This window comes from Simochromis diagramma, unplaced genomic scaffold, assembly GCF_900408965.1.
Source record: "Simochromis diagramma unplaced genomic scaffold, fSimDia1.1 OVJJ01000107.1, whole genome shotgun sequence".
In the NCBI taxonomy this organism is placed as follows: Eukaryota; Metazoa; Chordata; class Actinopteri; order Cichliformes; family Cichlidae; genus Simochromis; species Simochromis diagramma.
In genome coordinates, this window is record NW_024387209.1 from 1,012,567 (window position 1) to 1,033,248 (window position 20,682).

Sequence of the window (20,682 nt, forward strand, 5' to 3'; positions counted from 1 at the left end):
CTGCAGTCAACAAACTTTAAGATGTATTTATATATCAAATAAAGAAATGACCTATTATGTTAGGATCTTTATGACTGTGTTGCTGTACATACTCTGTGTTCTACAGTAAAACCAATCCAGTCCTTTTTAACCACTTAAAATATTTTATATAAATATTTTGCTATATTTCTTTACAATCTCTGCTGCCAGCTTGTTATAGATTATCTATTTGTATCCAAACCATTTACATGTGATTTGCATGTTTTTTTTTTAATAATTTCTCTTTCTCAGTAAAAATATTGTATAAAAATCCACAGAAGTGTTTCGTGTCATCTTTCTGCTGCTCCAAGCTCGCCATCTTGTGGACACCAGCAGAACCTACAAACAGAGCCACAGGAAGCGTTTCTTTTATAAACAGCAGATGGAGCGACCTGAGAGACTGTTCATCAAGCTGAATTCAGGTTATTTGTTGTGAAAGCTCCACAGGTTCAGAGAGGAATGGTCTGCTTAAAGCTATTTCAGCTGGGAGGCTCTGCTTTGCTGCTCAGGTATGTTACTTTTTTAAAAAAAAAGATGGTTTGAAGCAGGGGCGATTTTAGCCCATTTTTTAAAAATTAAAGAAACATCTGAATCCTTAGAAGCAAAATATAAAGATGTGATGGGTGGTTCAAGACTTTTGCACTGTGCTGCATAACCAACGCTTTTTTCTGTGTCTTATTTTACAGGATGAGTTAGTGACTGTAAAATACACTAAAAAAAAAATCACAATACCTGTTTGATACACAAATTTAATGTTAGGTTTTTCTTTAAATATTAAATTATGTTATGACATGAATACCACAGATGATTTCTTCTTCCTATTCAAAGTATCTTATCAATATTTAAACTAGTCATGTTTCAGCTCACAGATATAATGATCAGAGATGGGCAGTAACGCGTTACAAGTAACGCGTTACTGTAATCTGATTACCTTTTTCAAGTAACTAGTAAAGTAAGGGATTACTATTGCAAAAACGGTAATTAGATTACCGTTACTTTCCCGTAGGAACGCTGTGTTACTGCGTTACTAAAACCGTGATTTTTTTTTGCGAGAATGTCTCATGACAGTGACGTAAGCGAGTGCACTGTTAGTGACAACAGCTGTGTGCAGATCAACAATGGATAATATATCGAGTGTGGGAGAGAGTATGAGCGTGCAGCGTTTAAAGCGTGGAAGTACTGACCTTACTTTGAGTTTGATTGCATTAAAAGTGACAAAAACATTAGTGTCCGTTGTGCGTGGGAAGAAAACTTCTTTTTACAGCAAAAAAAACCCCTAAACAAGCACCAAGTGTGCTACGACGTAATGGGAAATTCACAGAGAAACTCGCGGATTCTTCAACTTTACAGGTGAAATTAGAGCAAAAGGACCGCTGAGTCTTTGACTTTATTTATTTTCTGCTGTGTTTTACTTGCATATATTTGAAAGACTGAGTGTAAACACAAAAAATATTTTATTTTATGTGCTGGAATGTGCAGAAAATAGGTTTAAATGTTAAACTAATTTCTTCAAGTCAGAGAATGGTGCATATAATTTTATTTTTGCTTCATGCATAAAGTTAAAAGATTAAAACTGATAAAACAAGTTAAAAAAAAAAGAGACTTTTCCATTTGATTACATTTTGTATGATGGATTATGCAGAAAAAGTAGAATTGGGCTGAAAGATCTATCGCTTTATCACCTCTTCAGGTTGTAAATCGTGTTTTTAAAAAGTAACTAAGTAACTAAGTAATTAATTACTTTTGAAAATAAGTAATCAGTAAAGTAACGGGATTACTTTTTGGGGGAAGTAATCAGTAATTAGTTACTGATTACTTTTTTCAAGTAACTTGACCAACACTGATAATGATTACCTGCTCTCCTCTGTTTCTGGTCTATGTCCCTCACTTATACGATGGACTGAAAACCACAAAGCAATAAAGATTTAGTAAAAAACAAAAACAGGATCCACTAAGAAAAGAGGAAATGATGAAACCTGGAGCTCAGCTGAGAGCCTTTTCAGCTATGAAAGTTAAAGAGGAGTGAGAGTCTTCTTGTGTTTTTCCAGATGTTTCTAAACAGATATTTCTTTCTTGTGTTGTTGATGTTTTTGTATCCAGAGACATTTGTGATGTGTATATCTTTGAAAAGGAGTCTGTTTCACAGTCATGACCCCTGAATGATTTCTCTGCGTGTGCCGAGCTTCACGAAAAGTGAATAATCACCATATGACTTAATTATTTGTGGGTTAAATCAAGGACACATTTAAACACGTCAATTTAGACTCCATAAGTGATATTACATTACTACAACAACTTAAAAACGCAGTTACAAAGGAATAAAATAACTGAATAAAACCACAAAGCAAAACTATAAAAGTCTCCTCCACACATCACTCACTCACTTGGACACTAGAAGGGGGAATTATGTTAAAATGCTCTTCATAGACTATAGCTCTGCATTTAACACCATAATTCCCTCCACCCTCACCACCAAGCTGGAGCATCTGGGACTCAGCTCATCTATGTGTCAGTGGATCTCCAACTTCCTAACTGGCAGACCACAGGCAGTAAGGATGGGCGGACATGTCTCAGCCTCCACCACTCTCAGCACTGGAGCCCCCCAGGGGTGTGTTCTGTGCCCCCTGCTGTACTCTTTGTACACATATGACTGTGTGGCCACTACCAGCTCCACCACCATCATCAAGTTTGCTGACGACACCATCGTGGTGGGCCTGATCTCTGATAACAACGAGACGGCCTACCTGAAGGAGATTAGGAATCTGGAGAACTGGTGCCAGAGGAACAACCTCCTTCTAAACGTCAGTAAGACAAAGGAGCTGATAGTGGACTTCAGCACAAAGCAGGAGAGGAACTACCAGACCCCCGTCATCAACGAGTGCCCAGTGGAGAGAGTGGACAGCTTCAAATACCTCGGAGTTCACATCACGCAGGACCTGTCATGGTCCTGTCACATCAACACCGTGGTGAAAAAGGCCCGACAGCGTCTCTACCACCTCAGACGCTTGAGAGACTTCCAACTGCCCTCCAAGGTGCTCAGGAACTTTTACTCGTGCACCATAGAGAGCATCCTGGCGGGAAACATCTTAACCTGGTTCGGGAACAGCACCATGCAGGACAGACAAGCTCTACAGAGGGTTGTGCGGTCAGCTGAGCGCACCATCCGCTCCGAGCTCCCTGACCTGCACTCAATCTACAGCAGGCGGTGCTGGACCAAGGCCAGGAAGATCGTGAAGGACCTCAGCCATCCCAACAACGGACTGTTCTCTCTGTTGAGGTCAGGAAAGCGATTCCGCTCCCTGAAGACCAACACAGAGAGACTGAGGAGGAGCTTCTTCCCGCAGGCGATACGGTCTCTCAATCACACCACCACACAGTACTGACCCACACATACAGTTCTTACACACACACTGGACTTTCTGGACTTTGTTTTTGCACAACACTGGTCACTATATTCTTCATTTCCGGTTAATACTTGTACAGCTGCTGTTATTGTGTATATATTATTTATATTTAGATTTCTTCATACATTCTTATATAGTTCTATATTGTGTATTTTGTTGTACAGTTATTTTATTTTCAACTTTAATTTATATATTTTATCTTATTCTTCCCAGTTAAATTTACCCTTCATTCTAATTTGTGTTGTACAGTTATTTCATTTTTAACCTTAATTTATATTTTATTCCTTCCTAGTTAAATTTACCCTTTTTAATTTTTCATATTTATTTCCTATCTTATTCATAGCCTTTCCTTTTTTTTTGTTTTCTTTAGGTCACGAGCAGTTGTCCAAGCATTTCACTACATATCGTACTGTGTATGACTGTGTACGTGACAAATAAAATTTGAATTTGAATTTGAATTTGAATTTGAATTTATCAAGGGAACAAATGCATGACCATGGTAATGATAAAGTGTATACAGGTGTGAACAAATGTGTTTTGAGGTGTAATTAAAAACGGAGAGTTTATGGTTGAAGTGTGTTTCAAAGTCTTGCAGAGCAGAAGCCAGAAGAAGGTTATGAAAGTAGTCCATTCGTTTATGTTTTGCAAACTGTGGTTGTATAATACTGCAAACCTGAAAAAAAAAAACATGGAAGAAACGTTTGTGGAATTAACCAAACCCGTGTATCTAATTATGTGAGTTTAGCTACACAACACCTACAGTAGAGCAACAGAACAGTTAAAAACTGTTTGTATTTCATTACTGCTTTGGCTGAAGAGTGGGAAGCATAATGAGGTCAGCGCCTCGCTTAATGACCATGGGTCTCATTAATGACCAAATTCCTGGGCGTCCACCTGGAGAAGGACCTCGGCTGGTCCCTCAACACCAGCTCCCTGCACAAGAAAGCCCAACAGCGTCTCTTCTTTCTGAGAAGACTGAGAAAGGCCCAGCTTCCACCACCAATCCTGACCACCAGGAACTATCGAGAGCATCCTGAGCGGCTGCATCACTGTCTGGTTTGGGAACTGTGCCAAAGACCCTACAGCGGATAGTGGGAACAGCAGAGAAGATCATCGGGGTCTCTCTCCCCTCTATTGAGGACATCTACACCACATGCTGCATTCGCAAAGCCACCAGCATTGTGGCTGATCGGACACACCCCTCTCACACACTCTTCACACTCCTGCCATCTGGAAAAAGGTACCGAAGCATTCGGGCACACACATCCAGACTGTGCAACAGCTTTTTTCCACAAGCCATCCGTCTCCTCAGCAAAAAGGGACTGGGCTGATAAACACACACACACACACACACACACACACACACACACACACACACACACACACACACACACACACACACACACACACATTATCACTCAGCTTAACTCAACTACCTCAAAACTTTGAGACTGGACTGACTAATCAACACAAGCGCATACACACTGACCTACACCACCAAACTATCGTACACACCAACCTGTAAATGCTCTTTTGCACAATATTATTACTGGACTTTTTGCACTAACTTCTTTACTTCCTAATTTTTGCTGGGTTTTTTTTTTGTCACACTGTCACTTTGTTGCTCTTGTTTGCACATTTGCACATGCACTTTGTTGTCTGCTGTCTGTTAACAAAAAAAAAAAAAAAGAAGTCTTCCTTAGATAGTTAGTTTTTGTTAATTTATGTTGTAATTTATGTTGCATGTAGCACCTTGGTCCTGGAGGAACGTTGTTTCGCTTCACTGTGTACTAACTGTATATGGTTGAAGTGACAATAAAGCCAACTTGACTTGACTTGACTTGACAATGGTTTTTTGATGTTATGCAGACATTTTTAGCTCAATACATTTTTTTAAGTTGGCTTATTTCAGTGATGATGATGATGATAACAGCAGTGTCGGAAATACTCCCTACATGACCAAAAGCTGTAAAATATTCTCAAAAATAATTGTTATACTTTTAATTTCTGATGCATCTTTATTGGGAAACGTCTTATTGAGATCCACAATAAAGTGACTGCTTTGAAGAAACCAGATATTCTTAACTAGCTGATAAAATGATGGCTATTGCTTAAATTGGCGGATGTTAAATGTAAAATAATTCAAACCTGGGCGAAGAAAGAAACGTAGATACAGTATTTGTATGTGTTACAAAACCATTAAAGAGCTGTAAGTAAAAATGCTTAGAGGGGAAAAAACAGCATTGCTTCCACATACTAAGTAAATCTGAACTACTTCTGTCTTTAAGCGTGTGGTGTATGACATTAAAGGGTGTGATACTTTGGTGCTACATCGTAACCATTTCTGTAAATGCTTAATTTAATAATTTTGCCAGTGACACAACAAAATCAGTCATCTCTTTGTACTAAAGCTTATCTGCTGTTTGGTTTTTGGTCACTTTTGGTTCATGTATAGGTTGAACAAGTATCAATGAGTCACACAGTGGAAGCTATGCATTATGATTTTTGTCTTTAACGTTTGTTCAATTTGTTTATGTGATCTGCAAATATGAGGACCTGGGAGCCTTCAGATTGGACACAACCATCTTCACTTTTACTTGGTCCATGGTAAACTGAAGAAGCTTTGAGTACGGGGTTTCAAAGGGGTTTGTAGATTTTTATTTTTTTAAACAAAAATCTATTGTATAACATTTTATAGTTTTTAAATCAAAATATAAGGATTAGAAATTCCAGCCTAGAATGTCCAGCACAAGAATATGGTTGTTTAAATCACATATACAGACAAGAATTTTATTTTTTTATGACTGGAGTAGACCTACATGAAGAAGAATACATCTATATTATTGTATTTAATGCAACTCTGTGAAATGGTGACTCAACAAAACAACACTACTTAAAAAATATATACAATTCAGTAAAGCCTGTTTTTGGATCAGTAGTCTGTAGTTAGAGAACATGCATCCCCTCTCCTCTGGAAACATGCACATGCTGGCAGGTTAATAACCATAAAGAAGCAAAACAAGAAGGAAGAGCAGCTCCACTGTTTTGTGTTAAAATCTCCCACTTGTGAGGTACAAGGTTTGGAGTTTAAATAAACTCAGCTTAAAGCATAAAAAGTTTTAAAAAACAGAGCTGAGACGAATATGGTTCTTAAAAAAAATATAAAATGTATAACATGAATTTGGAGTAAGTTTCAGACGTGTGGAGATCTTGCTAGAGAATGTCTGAGCTATTAAATAACAAATAAATGAATGAATGAATGAATAAATAATCATTGACATGAGCATGTGACACATGCATATTTAAAGAGATTACTATGCAAGTCACTAAGACTCGCTGTGCATTGAGAAAGTTTTGAGGATGTAAAATGAGTAAATGCTTAGCACTTATCAAAACCAGAATTACAAGTTTCTTTGCAAAAAGAAGAGAAAAAGTCATTTAAAGAAAATAAGAAAATAAAATCAATAGACAGGAAAAACAATAGAAGACTGAGAATAAATTATAAATACACTTGAAACATCAATTTAAAACAAAAGCCTAGCAGTGATAGGATCAAGAGCAACATCAAAAATAAAATAAAGTGGCTCAATAATTAAGCATTAAATTAAAGTGTGGAAAAACAAATTCTACTTTTGTCCGTATTAAATTTGTTTTTTAAATTAAGCAGTTGTGTGTGTTTGTTTTAAATGCAGTTTTAGTCCCTCCCCCCTTTAAACCAGCTTGTTTGACACAGGATGTGATCAGTGGGACGTCAATCTAAGATAAATTAGTGTTGGGTGGAGATAAAGTCTGTTTCTTTTATCATGCTTTATATTTAATAGTCTGAATCTTTGAAATGAAATATATTTTGTTTAAATTTATATTTTTTGAACAGAAACTACTGAAATCCAGGAAACAAAGGAAACATAGCTTGTTCTCCTCAGTCAGCAGTGGAGTACGTCAGGAGGGCCAGACTCAACCTGGTGAGAACATTAAAGGGGCTCACTGCTGTGATTGTGGAGAATCTGTACCAGAGAGGAGTTTTCTCAGAGGAAGAAGTCAGTGATATAAAGACAGAGAGTGACGACTTTGACAAAAGGAGAAGAATTGTGGACTCTGTCATAAAAAAGGGAGAAGCAGCTTGCTATGAGTTTCTCAGGATTATTGATATAACAAGAAAGAGATTCACAGAAAGCTCACAGTCTGTTCTGGAAAATACAGAGACAGACTCTTCTTTGAAAGACAAATTTGACCTGAACTACTGGATCAGCTGCTTTTCCTTCAAGGAGGACACCAACATGGATGTAACGTATTTACAAGGTATTTTTAAACAAACTGAAGTCTGTGGCATAATTTCATGTGATCACACTCATTTAAAATGCAGTGTTGTTCAGTGACACATGAGTTAAATTACTAAATTACTTTTTAATTAATTTCTCCTTACTTTCAGGCCCCAGCCCGTGCCACAGATACCAGCAAAAGCTGAAATCCAAAGCTCAGAAGATTTCAGAAAGATCATGTACCCAAAGTAAAGCAGTCCTGTTCAACAAGGAGACATCTTTGTCGTACACTTCACTTGTGTTAGACACACAAGGACAGGCTTCACCATCCAAAATAAAAAAGTCAAAGATCAAGAAAAGCAGGAAGGTTCGTACTAAAAAACTAAAGGCCTACATACCTGAGGACAAACAGGAAACTTCCCCCAGTGAACTGCTGAAAACGTATGAAAGAAAAATCCTTTTGGTAGGAAAACCTGGAATTGGGAAAACGGCTGTGGTCCATCAGATGTTGAAAGTGTGGTCAGAGAAAGACAACAAGGATCTAGATTACATGTTCTACTTTGATATGAGAGAAACACCCAACATCACAGAGGTCCATAAACTGGAGGATCTTCTCTTCAGTGTGTTCAATGAACCAGATGAAGGCAAAGACAAAGTCTTAGAGGACATAAAGAATAATGCTGACAATGTTACTATCATTTTTGATGGCGTTACAGATATCCCCTCTACTTCTGTGGTGTGTAAGCTCATACAGAAGATACTTCTACCTGAAGCAAAGATCATCATCACCTGCAGACCAGAGGTGGAGTCAGCAGACTTCCTGTTAGGTTGGGACTGTCTCAGAGTGGAAGTGAAAGGCTTCAGTGAGCAGGGCATCAGAGAATACTTATCCAAGAATCTGAGTGAGGAACACTTCAGCAAAGTTTTGTGTAACTTGGAGTTGTTCTCTCTGTGCCACGTCCCCATGTACGCCCTGATGGTGGTTGCCTGCTTTAGTTTTGAGGACACAGTTTTCTGTCCACATCCCTGCACAGTTACCAAAATATACCTCAATATCCTCCATTTCTGCATTCAGAGAAATGTTGGCAAGACATCTGAAAATGAAAGCACTAAATGGGATGCAGTACTGTCTTTATCTGAGGCTGCTTTTTGTGCAACAGAAGGAAAAAATGTGGACCTGACATCACTACCCCCATCACTACTATTCCAGATTGGCAGGTCTTCTAATTTGGGCTTTATGAACAGACTTCTAATTCAAGCCGGTCCCGTTCTAAAAAAAACCCCTGTGTGCTTTTCTCCACTACACAGTTCAGGAGGTTTTTGCAGCTCTGTGGCTCCTGAAGGACCCAGAAAGGATCAGAAGTGTTGTCCAACAGTGTCTGACTGACGACATCAACCACATGAAGCATTTGGTCCCTTTTTTGTGTGGACTGTTGAATGAGAAGAACATGGACTTTTTACAATTTCTGTTTACTTCTCAGCAGCTCAGAGAAACATCTGGCTGGTTCTTCAAACACTTGGTGACCACCTTTGTAGATCGTAGTGACACTGAGGACTGTGAAATAGACTTGCTGTTCTTATGTCAGTGTCTCTATGAGTCTCAGTCTGCTGAAGCCTGTGTTTATCTTCTGGATAAACTGGACTACTGTCTTGATCTTAGTGGGGAGACTCTCGATCCTCAGCAATGCTATGCTGTGTCCTATATAATCAGCCAGAGTAAGAAGAGGAAAATACAGCTGAACTTGGAGGATACCACAGTATCAAAACAAGGAGTGAGACCATTACTAGGATGTCTGCGCAAACTCCAAAGGTAAGTGAGAGCATGTAATTTACATGTTCGCTCACATCTTTCAAAGTACACTTGTCATGTTTCGGCTGTGTACAGGCAAGAGAAGGACCCAACGCAAAACTCACCACGCAGGAATAAAACTCAAAAAGCTGCTTTATTGCAGAATGGCACAAAAATATAGCAAAACTAAACTGGGGCATGGCTAACCTGACACACAGGGAAACACAGCCATGAGGGAGACTACGACACTGACAAAGAGAAACACAGGGCTCAAATACACAGAGGGATAACGAGGGAACAAGACACAGAAGGAGAGCACAGCTGGGAGTAATCAGGCTGGACGAGACAAGGGAAGCAAACCTAGAAACACTGACATGAGACACAGACCTTCAAAGTAAAACAGGAAACACACTGACTGAACTCTAGACATGTAAACTTAACAGCAACTGGGGAGACAGAACATAGGAACCTGAAACATGGTACAAAAACGTCACAGTAGACACAACATGGAACACAGGGAAGCCATATTACAAAGGCAAAGAACTAAACCTATGATAACCATAACTGAGACCTAGGGAAACAAGAAACAGTACAACAAAGGACTCAAAACATAATCCATAATATAAAAACACAAGATCTCTTCAAAATAAAATAGGAAACATAATGAGACGCAGACATGACAACCAGAACTTGACAACGTAAGACACAGACATGAAACACATGAAGAGCAGGGAAGACTTAACATGGGTTGGAAACACAAGGGGGAACTAATAAGCAAATGAACATAGGAGACCTAATGAGCTTAAACATACTATAAACATCAAAATGAACTAAAACTCAAAACACTGGGTCATAAGACCCAGGATCGTGACAACACTTACTCTCCATTTAAAAGATACATGACTATCTGAGCCGTTCCCTTTTCTCTTGATAAATTCAAACATTCATGATTTTTTTAATTACAGCTTTCTCACTTGTAGCAATCATCATGGTGCTACCACCATGCTTCACTGATGCTATCAAAACAAAGCTTTCGTCAAACCCTTGTTGTGATTTTGGATGGACCAAAACATGATAGGTCAGAGGTATTTTGTTGGATGTCACATGAGGCCGGGCATTGCTGTGCAGCAGGAGGAACCCAGGGTCCAGTGTAGGGTCTGACATGGGTCCAAGGGTTTCATCCTGATACCTAATGGCAGTCAGGGTGTTGTGGCCTAGCCTGTAGAGGTCTGTGCATTTCTCCATGGATATGCCTTCCCTGACCATCACTGACCCACCACCAACCCCGTCATGCTTAATCATGGGTTAGAAAACTTTGAAATGATTTTAAAAGTAATAATATTTTTTCAAACTCAGTGGAACACTAATTATCTGTTGATAGATGAAAAATGTTGTGGCGGCGGTGCCACAGCAGGGAAGGTGGATGCACCTGTACGCAATCACGCCTCACCAGCTTAAGAGTGGTGCAGGGTCCTGTCATGGTGTTGTTGTTGATGTGTGTGGCTCGCAGCAGCAGAGCTGCGGCCCATTGTAAGGTTACAGCAACCGTGTGTGGAAAAAGTGGTTGAATAAAGATGCAACAAACCATCAATGTACACCCGGGTCTGCCGTGGTCATTTACACATGTTAATGTAACTAAAGAAGAGATGGAGCAAGATTCACAAAACTTCATAAATTCTCTACAACATATAAACTGGGAATTCACTGAAATTTATGCTTTAAACCGTCTTGAAGCTCTTCTAGCTTTAGCTGATAAAATGCTTTCTGCAGACTTTTAATTCAGTGGCCAAACTAAGGGTAACCAAAAATGGCAAAATGCAACCTAAAGTTCTGTGCATCAGTCTTTAGCCTGTACATGTTAACAGCACAATTGGAATGGACCTGTTGCAGAGTGGTCAATGCAGCGTCTTGCAGTTGTTGTGGTGCAGAATCTAGAATGAAAAGAACAAATATTTTAAATCTGTTTCTGGATTAATAAACAAAATAGACTCCATGGTTGTTACGATCTGATTACTTGTCAATTAATATGAAGCTCTTTAATGAATTTCCATTTGTAGGACTCTTATCATGGCAGCTGTGGACCATTTGTCTTCTCAGTGAGGTGGAGGTGGATTACATCAGCTTACTTCACTTTGCTGAGAACCAGCTGCACCTGTCAGTGAACAGTCAAACACAACTCTATGACCGAGCTCGAAAAGTCCTGCAGAAAAGTGCAGAGAAGGTTAAAGTCGGCCTCCACTGGGATCACAGAAGTTCTGTTTACCAATCTGTCAGCAAGTTTCTCTTACAGTGTTTACCCAACATCCACTCACTCAGGTATACTGCTTGTATGCATATTAATCTATTTATAACCTCATACATGTTTCATCTGTCTTTAACTTCAAATGTGTTGTGCTTGGAGAGAAGGCAGAGAGAAAGGCTACGTCCAGAAATTATGACACAGAATTAAAATATTGACTTATTATTTATAAATATCATCTTGGAATCTAAAGTTTCTTTCAGTCATCAGAAAATCTCTCAGATCAAAATAAGTTCTTGATTAATCTGATCATCGGAGCAGCAGAGAGAGAACAGCAGACAGGAGGGAAGATACTGGAGCTGTTATCATTAGTGTGCAGATTCCAAAACAGTCCTCTTAAAGGGAAATGTTGTGACTTCCTCATGGACCTGTACTCTTATGAGACTAAAACAGGCTTGAGTGTCCTTCCATCATTACAGTCAGTTTTCCAGTCAGCTCCTGCAGTCTGGTCCATAAACCTCTCAGAGAGAAAGACCTCCATCCTCCTGGAAGTGCTGAAACTCCAACCAGAGAAGAAACAAGTGGAGCTGACAGACTGCTCACATGAAGAGAGTGAAGTGAGGAGTTTCCTGCAGTGTCTGCCTTACATCTCACAGCTCAGGTAACTAAGACAGGTTTTAATTATTTTTTTCATTTGCAGAATATTTTCAGCATGTTCTTTGATTTCATCTCCACTGTGTTCCAGCTGTGATCCAGACTTCTTCCAGAGTGTGTGTACATCCATGTCTGTAAGATCCAGAGAGGAGGCCCAGCAGCTGGAGTCTCTGCTGCAGCTCCTGGGGTTCCAGCTGCTGTTAACAGGAGAGTTACACAGGAAAAGCTGCTGGTCTGTGGGGAGAGTTCTCAGACTGTGTGGCTCTAAAGTGGATCTCATCCTCACACCCAACAAGATGTCTGCCAGAGCAGCTGCTCTCCTCTTTAGACACACAACACAACTACACAGTCTGAGGCAGGAAGTGAAATCATGACTCTCTTGTTCTTATAACACCATTTATCTGCTGTCCACTTTGAATCTTTGGTTCTTGGTGGTTCTTCATTATCATTTCTGCTCTTTTGTCTCTTTGATCTTCAGGCTTTCCATCGACATGTCCTTGCTCCTGTTTCAGTGGGTAAGAAGAGGCAGAGTGGTCTGTCCACTGGCTGTGGAAGAGCTTTCTCTTGTGCCTAAGAAAGCCCGACCATCACAGAGAGTAATGTTGAGGGCTGTCAGTAGTTTGGCTTCCCTGCTGAGATACTGGACAGTCGGACGGTTAGACCTGACTGAGACCTGCATCCCTGCTCAGGGTCTGATTACACTGTTGCTCCATGATGGTCCTCTAACAGTCAAGTAAATGTCTTTCCTGAACATCACAGGCCAAATAAAATGTACATTTTTATTTTAAAGCTTATTTTATATTTATGATCTCTGCAGACTGAGTGAAGAGAGCTTCCAGCAGCTTCTGTGTCTCCTCCATGAAATCCAGGACAAGGACTTGACGTTGTCCTTCTTGAGTAAGGTTGGTGGAGACCTGACCTCCTGCTGTCTGAACTGGGAGCTTCTTCACTATCTGCTGCAGCAGGCGTCAGCTCAGACCATCACTGTGGACCTGAGGAAGAACCTCTTCTTACAGGAGGAAACCACACGTCTGCTTCCCTTTCTGGACAGGATTGTGTTTAAAAGGTGCTGAATGTAGTTTGATCTTTTACCAAACACAGTTTCTGCTGTTTAATCAGGAGGATTTGAAATGCTGTCTCATCTTTAATCAGCAGTTTATGGATCCTTTAAACAAAGGTGGAAAGAAACTGTTTGTTTTCAGGCCCAGTCCCAGCTTTGTGATGAGCTCCATCAGAGAGCTCTGCAGAGCTCATGACAGTCACGCTGTGCCCAGTTTACTGAGGTCATTTGGTCATGTGATCAACCTGAGCTGCAGAGAGCTGGACTCAGTGGACTGTGCTGCTCTGATCTTCATCCTCAAACACGGAGACGGAGTCAAACTGAACCTCCTGTGGACCTCCATACCAGCAGAGGGAGCAGAGTCCATCCTCTTCATGCTGGAGAAGGTTTCTCATCTCAGGTCAGATATTAGAGCTCGTTTCTCTGTGCTGCACCTGTGTGAGTGCTGAACAACACACTGGACTTTATTCAGCCGCTGTCATGGAGGACTGCGTTTTTTTACCTAATTTATTATTATTTTTTTTAAATGTTTTTTTTTTAATATAAATTTTATCATAATAACATACTTAACATAAACTAACATTTTACTTTTACTGCTTGGAAAATATTTTCTGAACAGCTGAACAAGAAACTAAAAGGAAACTTTTAAAGTCTTCAAAATAAAATAAAAAAACAGCAGGCAGAGTGAATGTGATATAAATTTACTTTTCTTAGAAATAAAAAAAAAGTTACACAGTAAAACTTTACTGTATCCACAAGTGGCAAATTGATCATTGATTAACTTTGCCTTCAAATAATAATGAATGATATTTACTAATCATTAGTAATTTTCTAATTAGAAATATTACATGAATGTGTTGTTGGCTACTTTTGACAGTTGCTCAAACAATAAGCTGAAGGCTTATTGGAAAAACTGGGCTCAGTGTGACTTTGTCACTCGTTTAATAACATGAGAGTGCATAAATCCAGCATCTAATTACAATAATGTATTTGCTGCTAGTTCATAGATGCTGTTCTCAAAATCCTTTAGTTTCAAAGATCAACACATTTTCTTCAAGCTAGCAGTTTTTTCACAGCATCTATAATTTCAGTTTTTCTGTCTCCATGTGTTTTCCTTGCAGTGTTGAAAGGAATCAGCTGCTAAGGTTCATCCACTGCTGTGTTGCCTGTGACGTCCAGCAGGAGGCAGTGTCAGGCCTGCTGAGGACTCTGCAGCACAGCTTGGATCTGTCCTGCTCCTCCTGTGTGGAGCTACCAGAGGAGGATCAGCCTGAGCCTCTGAGTCTGACTGCTGATGACTGCAGGGCCGTCTCCACCATCCTGACACACAGCAGCCGGGACACACAGCTCAACCTGCGAGACTGTGAGGTGGAGGACAGCGTGCTGGACCTGCTGTTTCCTGTCCTCCACAGGGTCCGCCTCAGGTGGGAAAGACCACAGAAGAGTCTAAACCAGAGAGAAGCTCGTTCACACTGGTGTTGATGCATCCTGACAGTTTCTCTTTGCTCTGTTTGTCCTGTTTAGAGTCAGTAAAACTGTCCTCGTCCAGCTGCTGTCTCTGGTTCCTGTGAACAGTGAGAGGGACACAGTGAGGCGGGCGGTGTCCCTGTGTAGAGCTCTGGGTGGAGAGCTGGATCTCAGTCACAGCACGCTGGATCAGAGGGCCTGTAGGTCTTTGGTCCAGATGCTGGACTCGTGTGAAGGGCTGACAGAGCTGGACCTCAGTCACTGTCAGCTCACTGACCAGCTGCTGCTCCCTCTCATCACACATCTGCACAAAGTCCAAGTCCTGGAGTGAGTGTCACACACTGATCCTTCTCAGGGAGGCACCAATAACCATCAGCCTGTTCACACACACTACAATAATATAATGTGCAGCAATCAATTAGAATGCAGGAACTCCAGCAACACTTAAGGGAAGATGAACAACTTTAATAATTGACCAACGCGTTTCGGCTTGTGGCTTTCATCAGGGTCATAGTAAAACATTGTGGAAAATTGCTTAAATACAAGACAGGAAACAGAAAAAAAATCAAATTAACCAATCAAAACTTCATAGATAGATCAGCTGACATATAACAGGCAGGTATTGGTTAATTGGCTATGTCACGCTGAAGTACATACTGGACTAGATCACTAACGATGAGGAGGGGGGGGGGGGGGGGTACATAATCCCCACCTGTCTGAAAATAACGCATGCGTGTTCATATAGGAGCTGTGTGAGGCTACTAAAGGCAGTGCTATAACATTTTTCTGTCATCATTTTATTATAGATTAAGTGCAAGAGTTGTTAGGTGTGGATAATTAGATTATAGTTTATTGCAATAGCAAGTTGTGCCTTGTTCTCACATAGACAGCAAGTGGAGAGTGATATATGAAATGATGGGATGGAAGGAAGAAGAGAAGCAAAGAGTGATTCACAGGCAGAGCCTAATTTATTTCTCACAGTTTTTTGTTGCCTTATGGTTCCAAGCGCTGTCACCAATCTTTGCATTTTGTTATTATCTCATGACACTTGTTTAATCAGCTACCATCTCTCCTATGGACTTTTTAATGTCTACAGTCTCAGATCAACACAGCCCTGCCCTTCCCATGTTAGATTCTTGATGAATGTGTGTTGTTGTTATTCAGCCTGGTTCAATGTGCCCCTTTTTAACTTTGAGCACCCGCCCCTTTAAACCTCTCTGCACGGCCCTGGTCTCCCTCATGCTGTGTTGATCTCCCTGTGTCTCAGTTTGTGAGTTTCCAGTTTAGTTCAGTTTGCTTTTGTATAACTTTCCCCTGCCAGCAAATAAAGCTGAGTTCTTTGTGTTTAAACCTCGTGCCTGAGTGCCTGCATTTTGGGTCCAACTCCTGCCTGCCGCACAGCGATTCATGACAGTTGTTTACATATTAATTATATTTTTACCAATTGTTTTTGTTGTTGAGAATTTTAATTGTAATTTTTGTATTATAATTTATCAACAGTATTTGTTTTCATTTGTTTACTGGTTTGCGTGCACTTAAGATTAACAAAAAAAAAAAAAAAAAAAAAAGATCGCCACCACGGCAGACCCGATGGCATTTTCGCCGCATCATTTATTCTTACAATAATCACACGGTTGCTGTAACAGTACATTCAACGGCTGCAGCTCTCCCGCTGGCAGCCGTACACATCACCACCACCAAACCTGCAGTGGCATCGGAGAACATGCCCTGCCGCATACCAGTATCGCACCAGTCCCATCGCCCGCTTTACCCCACTCCGCGAGCAGGCGAGGGAATCGGCCCGGACCATCGGCACCCCATGCCCTGGCCGAGCGACGGGGAAGTGTCCGCTCTGGCGGTCGCCCGCGCCTCCAGCGGAAGCCCGGGAGCTGGCCTGATGGCCACCCATATGGCAAGCAGCAGCGGCGCAGCAGGAGTGGAAGTGAGCCGGGGCTCAGAGGCAGCTGGGCAGACGGGCGGACAGCATGCCGCCCTCAGGCAGGACCCCCGCGCACCTCGACCTCCATCTCCAGCTTGGCAGGTCCCGCTGGCGCGCCAGCCTCCGGCTCACCCCAAGCCGCACGCTGTCCACCCTTACAATGATCACCTGGTTGCTGTAACAGTAGCCTACATTCAACGGCTGCAGCCCTCCTGCTGCCAGCTGTACACATCAACACCAAAAACAACAACAGCACAAGCAGCGCACAGGTTTTAAGCCGGTGAGGCATGATTGTAGATGCAGTGAAGGTGAGTCCATCTCATCTGCAGCAGCATCGCAGACCACGGCCCGCCACAATAATAAAGCATTTTTTTTAATTTAATTATAAATAAATTATTTCTCCTAATTATGTCCTGGGTTTTAAGTAATTAATAATATAAAAGGGAAAATCACAAAAAACACTTAAGGTCCTGAAAATTAATTGCAATTTAGCAATTCAATGAGGCATGAAGGTTAGACCGTCCAATTTCACAGTCGCTCATTTCCGGTTTGCCCGGCTTTCGGAGGACCCGGCCCACTAAGACCGTGAAGACCGGGTCCTCAGGTGGACACAGCCTCTGAATTTGGACACCCCTGGCCTGTTTTCCGCCGGACAATAATAATGGTGACATTTAACTTGTTTTATCCGATAAATAAACACTGTAAGATTCAAGTTTTTTTGTATATATATGTATAGCCCCCCCCCCCAAACAGCCCTTTTGAATGTCTCCCTATTCTGAGGTCTCAAGGTTAGCAAATATGTGCTAGGCTTTGGTCCACATCAGTCTAAAATTGTATGTAACCATGAATAATGTGTTGCCATGTCCACCAGGAGAGACTGGACAGTATAGATGTAAAACAAATATGCCAGCAGTTTATCTCAGTTAACGAGAGGAGAAGGCATGTGTTTGTTGTTTGGGGCATGTAGTCCATGTCTGTTGCTGTAACAGTAGTTCATGTTTAGAATAAATGTCATGTCACCTCTACTTGCAGCCCACATAATGACATGAAGAAATAATTTTTAAAATTATTGTTCAAAAAAGTATTTAATATGAGGGCAATAGACAGAGTGTTACAGGCATAGCCATAAAGAATGTAGCCTTATGGGCAGTGTAGTCCGTGCTAAAGGAAGAATGGACTGCGATACCCGTTACGTGTCTGAGTGCAAGGGAGGGAGAAAAAGGAGAGTCAAAAAGTACGAGTTGTCACCGACCAGAATCTGGAGCTGGAAGCATGTAAATATAATAATAACCACTGCAGCCAAAAAGAGTGCCTGACGAGCCCAGTTTTAAGCTATTAAGACTCGACCTATAACAATAAGTTCCGTTGGAGCAGCCTTTCAACGCCTCTCTCTGTCTCTCACTAGCAAAGTTGACCCAGACAACAAAGTAAAGCTAGTTTTCAGCTATGAGCCCGACACGGAACCCGACGTATTAGCCAGAGGTCCCTTTACTACAGTTCGGAGCTGCGGACCTGTTTTATATACACGCAGAATAGTTTTCTATACGAGATCGCTGCAAAACGTGCATGTCCACCCTACTGTTACTCATTTTATATTAAGATTTAAAACTCTAGTTGGTATTGGTATGGCGAGTAGCCTTCAGTAATAGTAATAAATCACACAGCAATAGTACATTCATATAGTTATAAAAAGCACGATAATATATTAAGTAATCCAAAGTATTCAGAATACGTTACTCTCACTGAGTAACGTAACGGAATACATTACAAAATACATTTTGGGGCATGTATTCTGTAATCTGTAGTGGAATACATTTTAAAAGTAACCTTCCCAACACTGGCTGTTATGTGATGGATTGTCTCAGGGGCATCTTTACACAGCCTGCACCTGGGGTCTTGCCTGGTGTGATAGACCCCAGCCTCTATGGATCTTGTGCTCGGAGCTTGTTCCTGTGCTGCCATGCTTAGTGCCTCTGTCCTGGCTTTCAGTCCAGCTTTGTCCAGCCACTGGTATAATTTCTGGATGTCAGCCACCTCCTCTATCTGCCGGTGGTACATACCATACAGGGGCCTGTCCTTCCATGATGCAGCAGAAACCCAAGAAAGACCACCAACAAAAAACAAAGAAAGAAACAAAAAAAGCAACATTTTACAACTTCAACCTAAAGCGCTCTCCATCTATGCCGGACTAAGGCCCATGGACTAAGGCCGGGCCTTAGTCCATGGGGCCCGGCCGGGCACAGCCCGAAGAGGAGACATGGGCCCATCCTCCCGCAGGCCCACCACCCGCAGGAGGCGCCATAGGGGTCGGGTGCATTGTGTGCCGGGTGGCGGCCAGGAGCGGAGGCCCTGGCGGACTGACCCCCGGCTGCCAAGACTGGCAATAGGGACATGGAATGTCACCTCTCTGGTGGGGAAGGAGCCTGAGTTAGTGTGTGAGGTTGAGAGGTACCGGCTAGATATAGTCGGGCTCACCTCTACGCATGGCTTGGGCTCTGGAACCAGTCTCCTGGAGAGGGGCTGGACTCTGTCTCAGTCTGGAGTTGCCCCTGGTGAGAGGCGGCGGGCTGGGGTGGGTATTCTAATATCCCCTCGGCTTGCTGCCGGTACGTTGGGGTTTTTCCCGGTGGACGAGAGGGTTTGTTCCCTGCGCCTTAGGGTCGGGGAACGGGTCCTGACTGTCATCTGCGCTTATGCGCCGAGTGGCAGTTCAGAGTACCCAGCCTTCTTAGAGTCCCTGGGGGGGGGGGGGGGGGGGGGTGCTGGAGGGTGCTCCACCTGGAGACTCTGCTGGGGGGGGGGGGGGGGGGGGTGCTGGAGGGTGCTCCACCTGGAGACTCTGTTGTCCTGCTGGGAGACTTCAATGCTCACGTGGGGGTAACGACAGCGAGACCTGGAGGGGCGTGACTGGGAGGAACGGCCTCCCTGATCTGAACCCGAGCGGTGCTTTGTTATTGGACTTCTGTGCTAATCACAGTTTGGCCATAACGAACACCCTGTTCGAACATAAGAGTGTCCATAAGTGCACGTGGCACCAGGACGCTCTAGGCCGTAGGTCGATGATCGATTTTGTAATCGTATCAGCAGACCTGCGACCATATGTTCTGGACACTCGGGTAAAGAGAGGGGCTGAGCTGTCAACTGATCACCACCTGGTGGTGAGTTGGATCAGGTGGCGGGGGAGGACGTTGGACAGACCTGGTGCACCTAAACGCGTAGTGAGGGTGTGCTGGGAACGTCTAGCAGAGGCCCCAGTCCGCGAGATCTTCAACGCACACCTCCGGCAGAGCTTCAACAGCATACCGAGGGAGACTGGGGACATTGAGTCCGAATGGACCATGTTCAGCGTCTCCATTGCCGAAGCTGCTGCACTGAGCTGCGGCCGCAAGGTGGTTGGTGCCTGCCGTGGTGGTAATCCCCGAACCAAATGGTGGACACCAGAGGTGAAGGGAGCCACCAGGCTGAAGAAGGAGTCCTATCGGGCTTGGTTAGCCTGTGGGACTCCGGAGGCAGCCGACAGGTATCGACAGGCCAAGCGGAATGCGGCTCGGGCAGTGGCTGAAGCAAAAACTCGGGTGTGGGAGGAGTTCGGAGAGGCCATGGAAAAAGACTTTCGGACTGCCTCGAAGAGATTCTGGCAAACCGTCAGACGTCTCAGGAGGGGAAAGCGGTGCTCTACCTGCACTGTGTATAGTGCTGGCGGAGCGCTGCTGACGTCGACTGAGAAAATTGTCAGGCGGTGGAAGGAATACTTCGAGGACCTCCTTAATCCCACTGACACGTCTTCCGAGGAGGAAGCAGAGTTTGGGGATGAGGGGAATGACCCGCCAATTTCCGGGGGCGAGGTCACTGA

At 42.6% G+C, this 20,682-nt stretch overlaps 2 protein-coding genes across 2 annotated transcripts; both read left to right on the plus strand.

Moving 5' to 3' along the window:
• Nucleotides 1-7,046: 7,046 nt before the first annotated feature.
• On the plus strand, nucleotides 7,047-12,226 carry LOC120746298 (NACHT, LRR and PYD domains-containing protein 4B-like). The gene is made up of 3 exons (XM_040051738.1): nucleotides 7,047-7,721; nucleotides 7,852-9,491; nucleotides 11,528-12,226. Exons 1-2 carry the CDS (start codon nucleotides 7,700-7,702, stop codon nucleotides 9,066-9,068), a joined length of 1,239 nt encoding a protein of 412 aa, XP_039907672.1. The 5' UTR covers nucleotides 7,047-7,699; the 3' UTR covers nucleotides 9,069-9,491; nucleotides 11,528-12,226.
• A 97-nt stretch (nucleotides 12,227-12,323) lies between these two features.
• LOC120746294 lies at nucleotides 12,324-15,416 on the plus strand. The gene is made up of 7 exons (XM_040051730.1): nucleotides 12,324-12,370; nucleotides 12,455-12,718; nucleotides 12,842-13,096; nucleotides 13,181-13,429; nucleotides 13,566-13,823; nucleotides 14,545-14,847; nucleotides 14,948-15,416. The coding sequence occupies exons 2-7, from the start codon at nucleotides 12,492-12,494 to the stop codon at nucleotides 15,219-15,221; spliced, it is 1,566 nt and encodes a 521-aa protein (XP_039907664.1). The 5' UTR covers nucleotides 12,324-12,370; nucleotides 12,455-12,491; the 3' UTR covers nucleotides 15,222-15,416.
• Nucleotides 15,417-20,682: the final 5,266 nt, after the last annotated feature.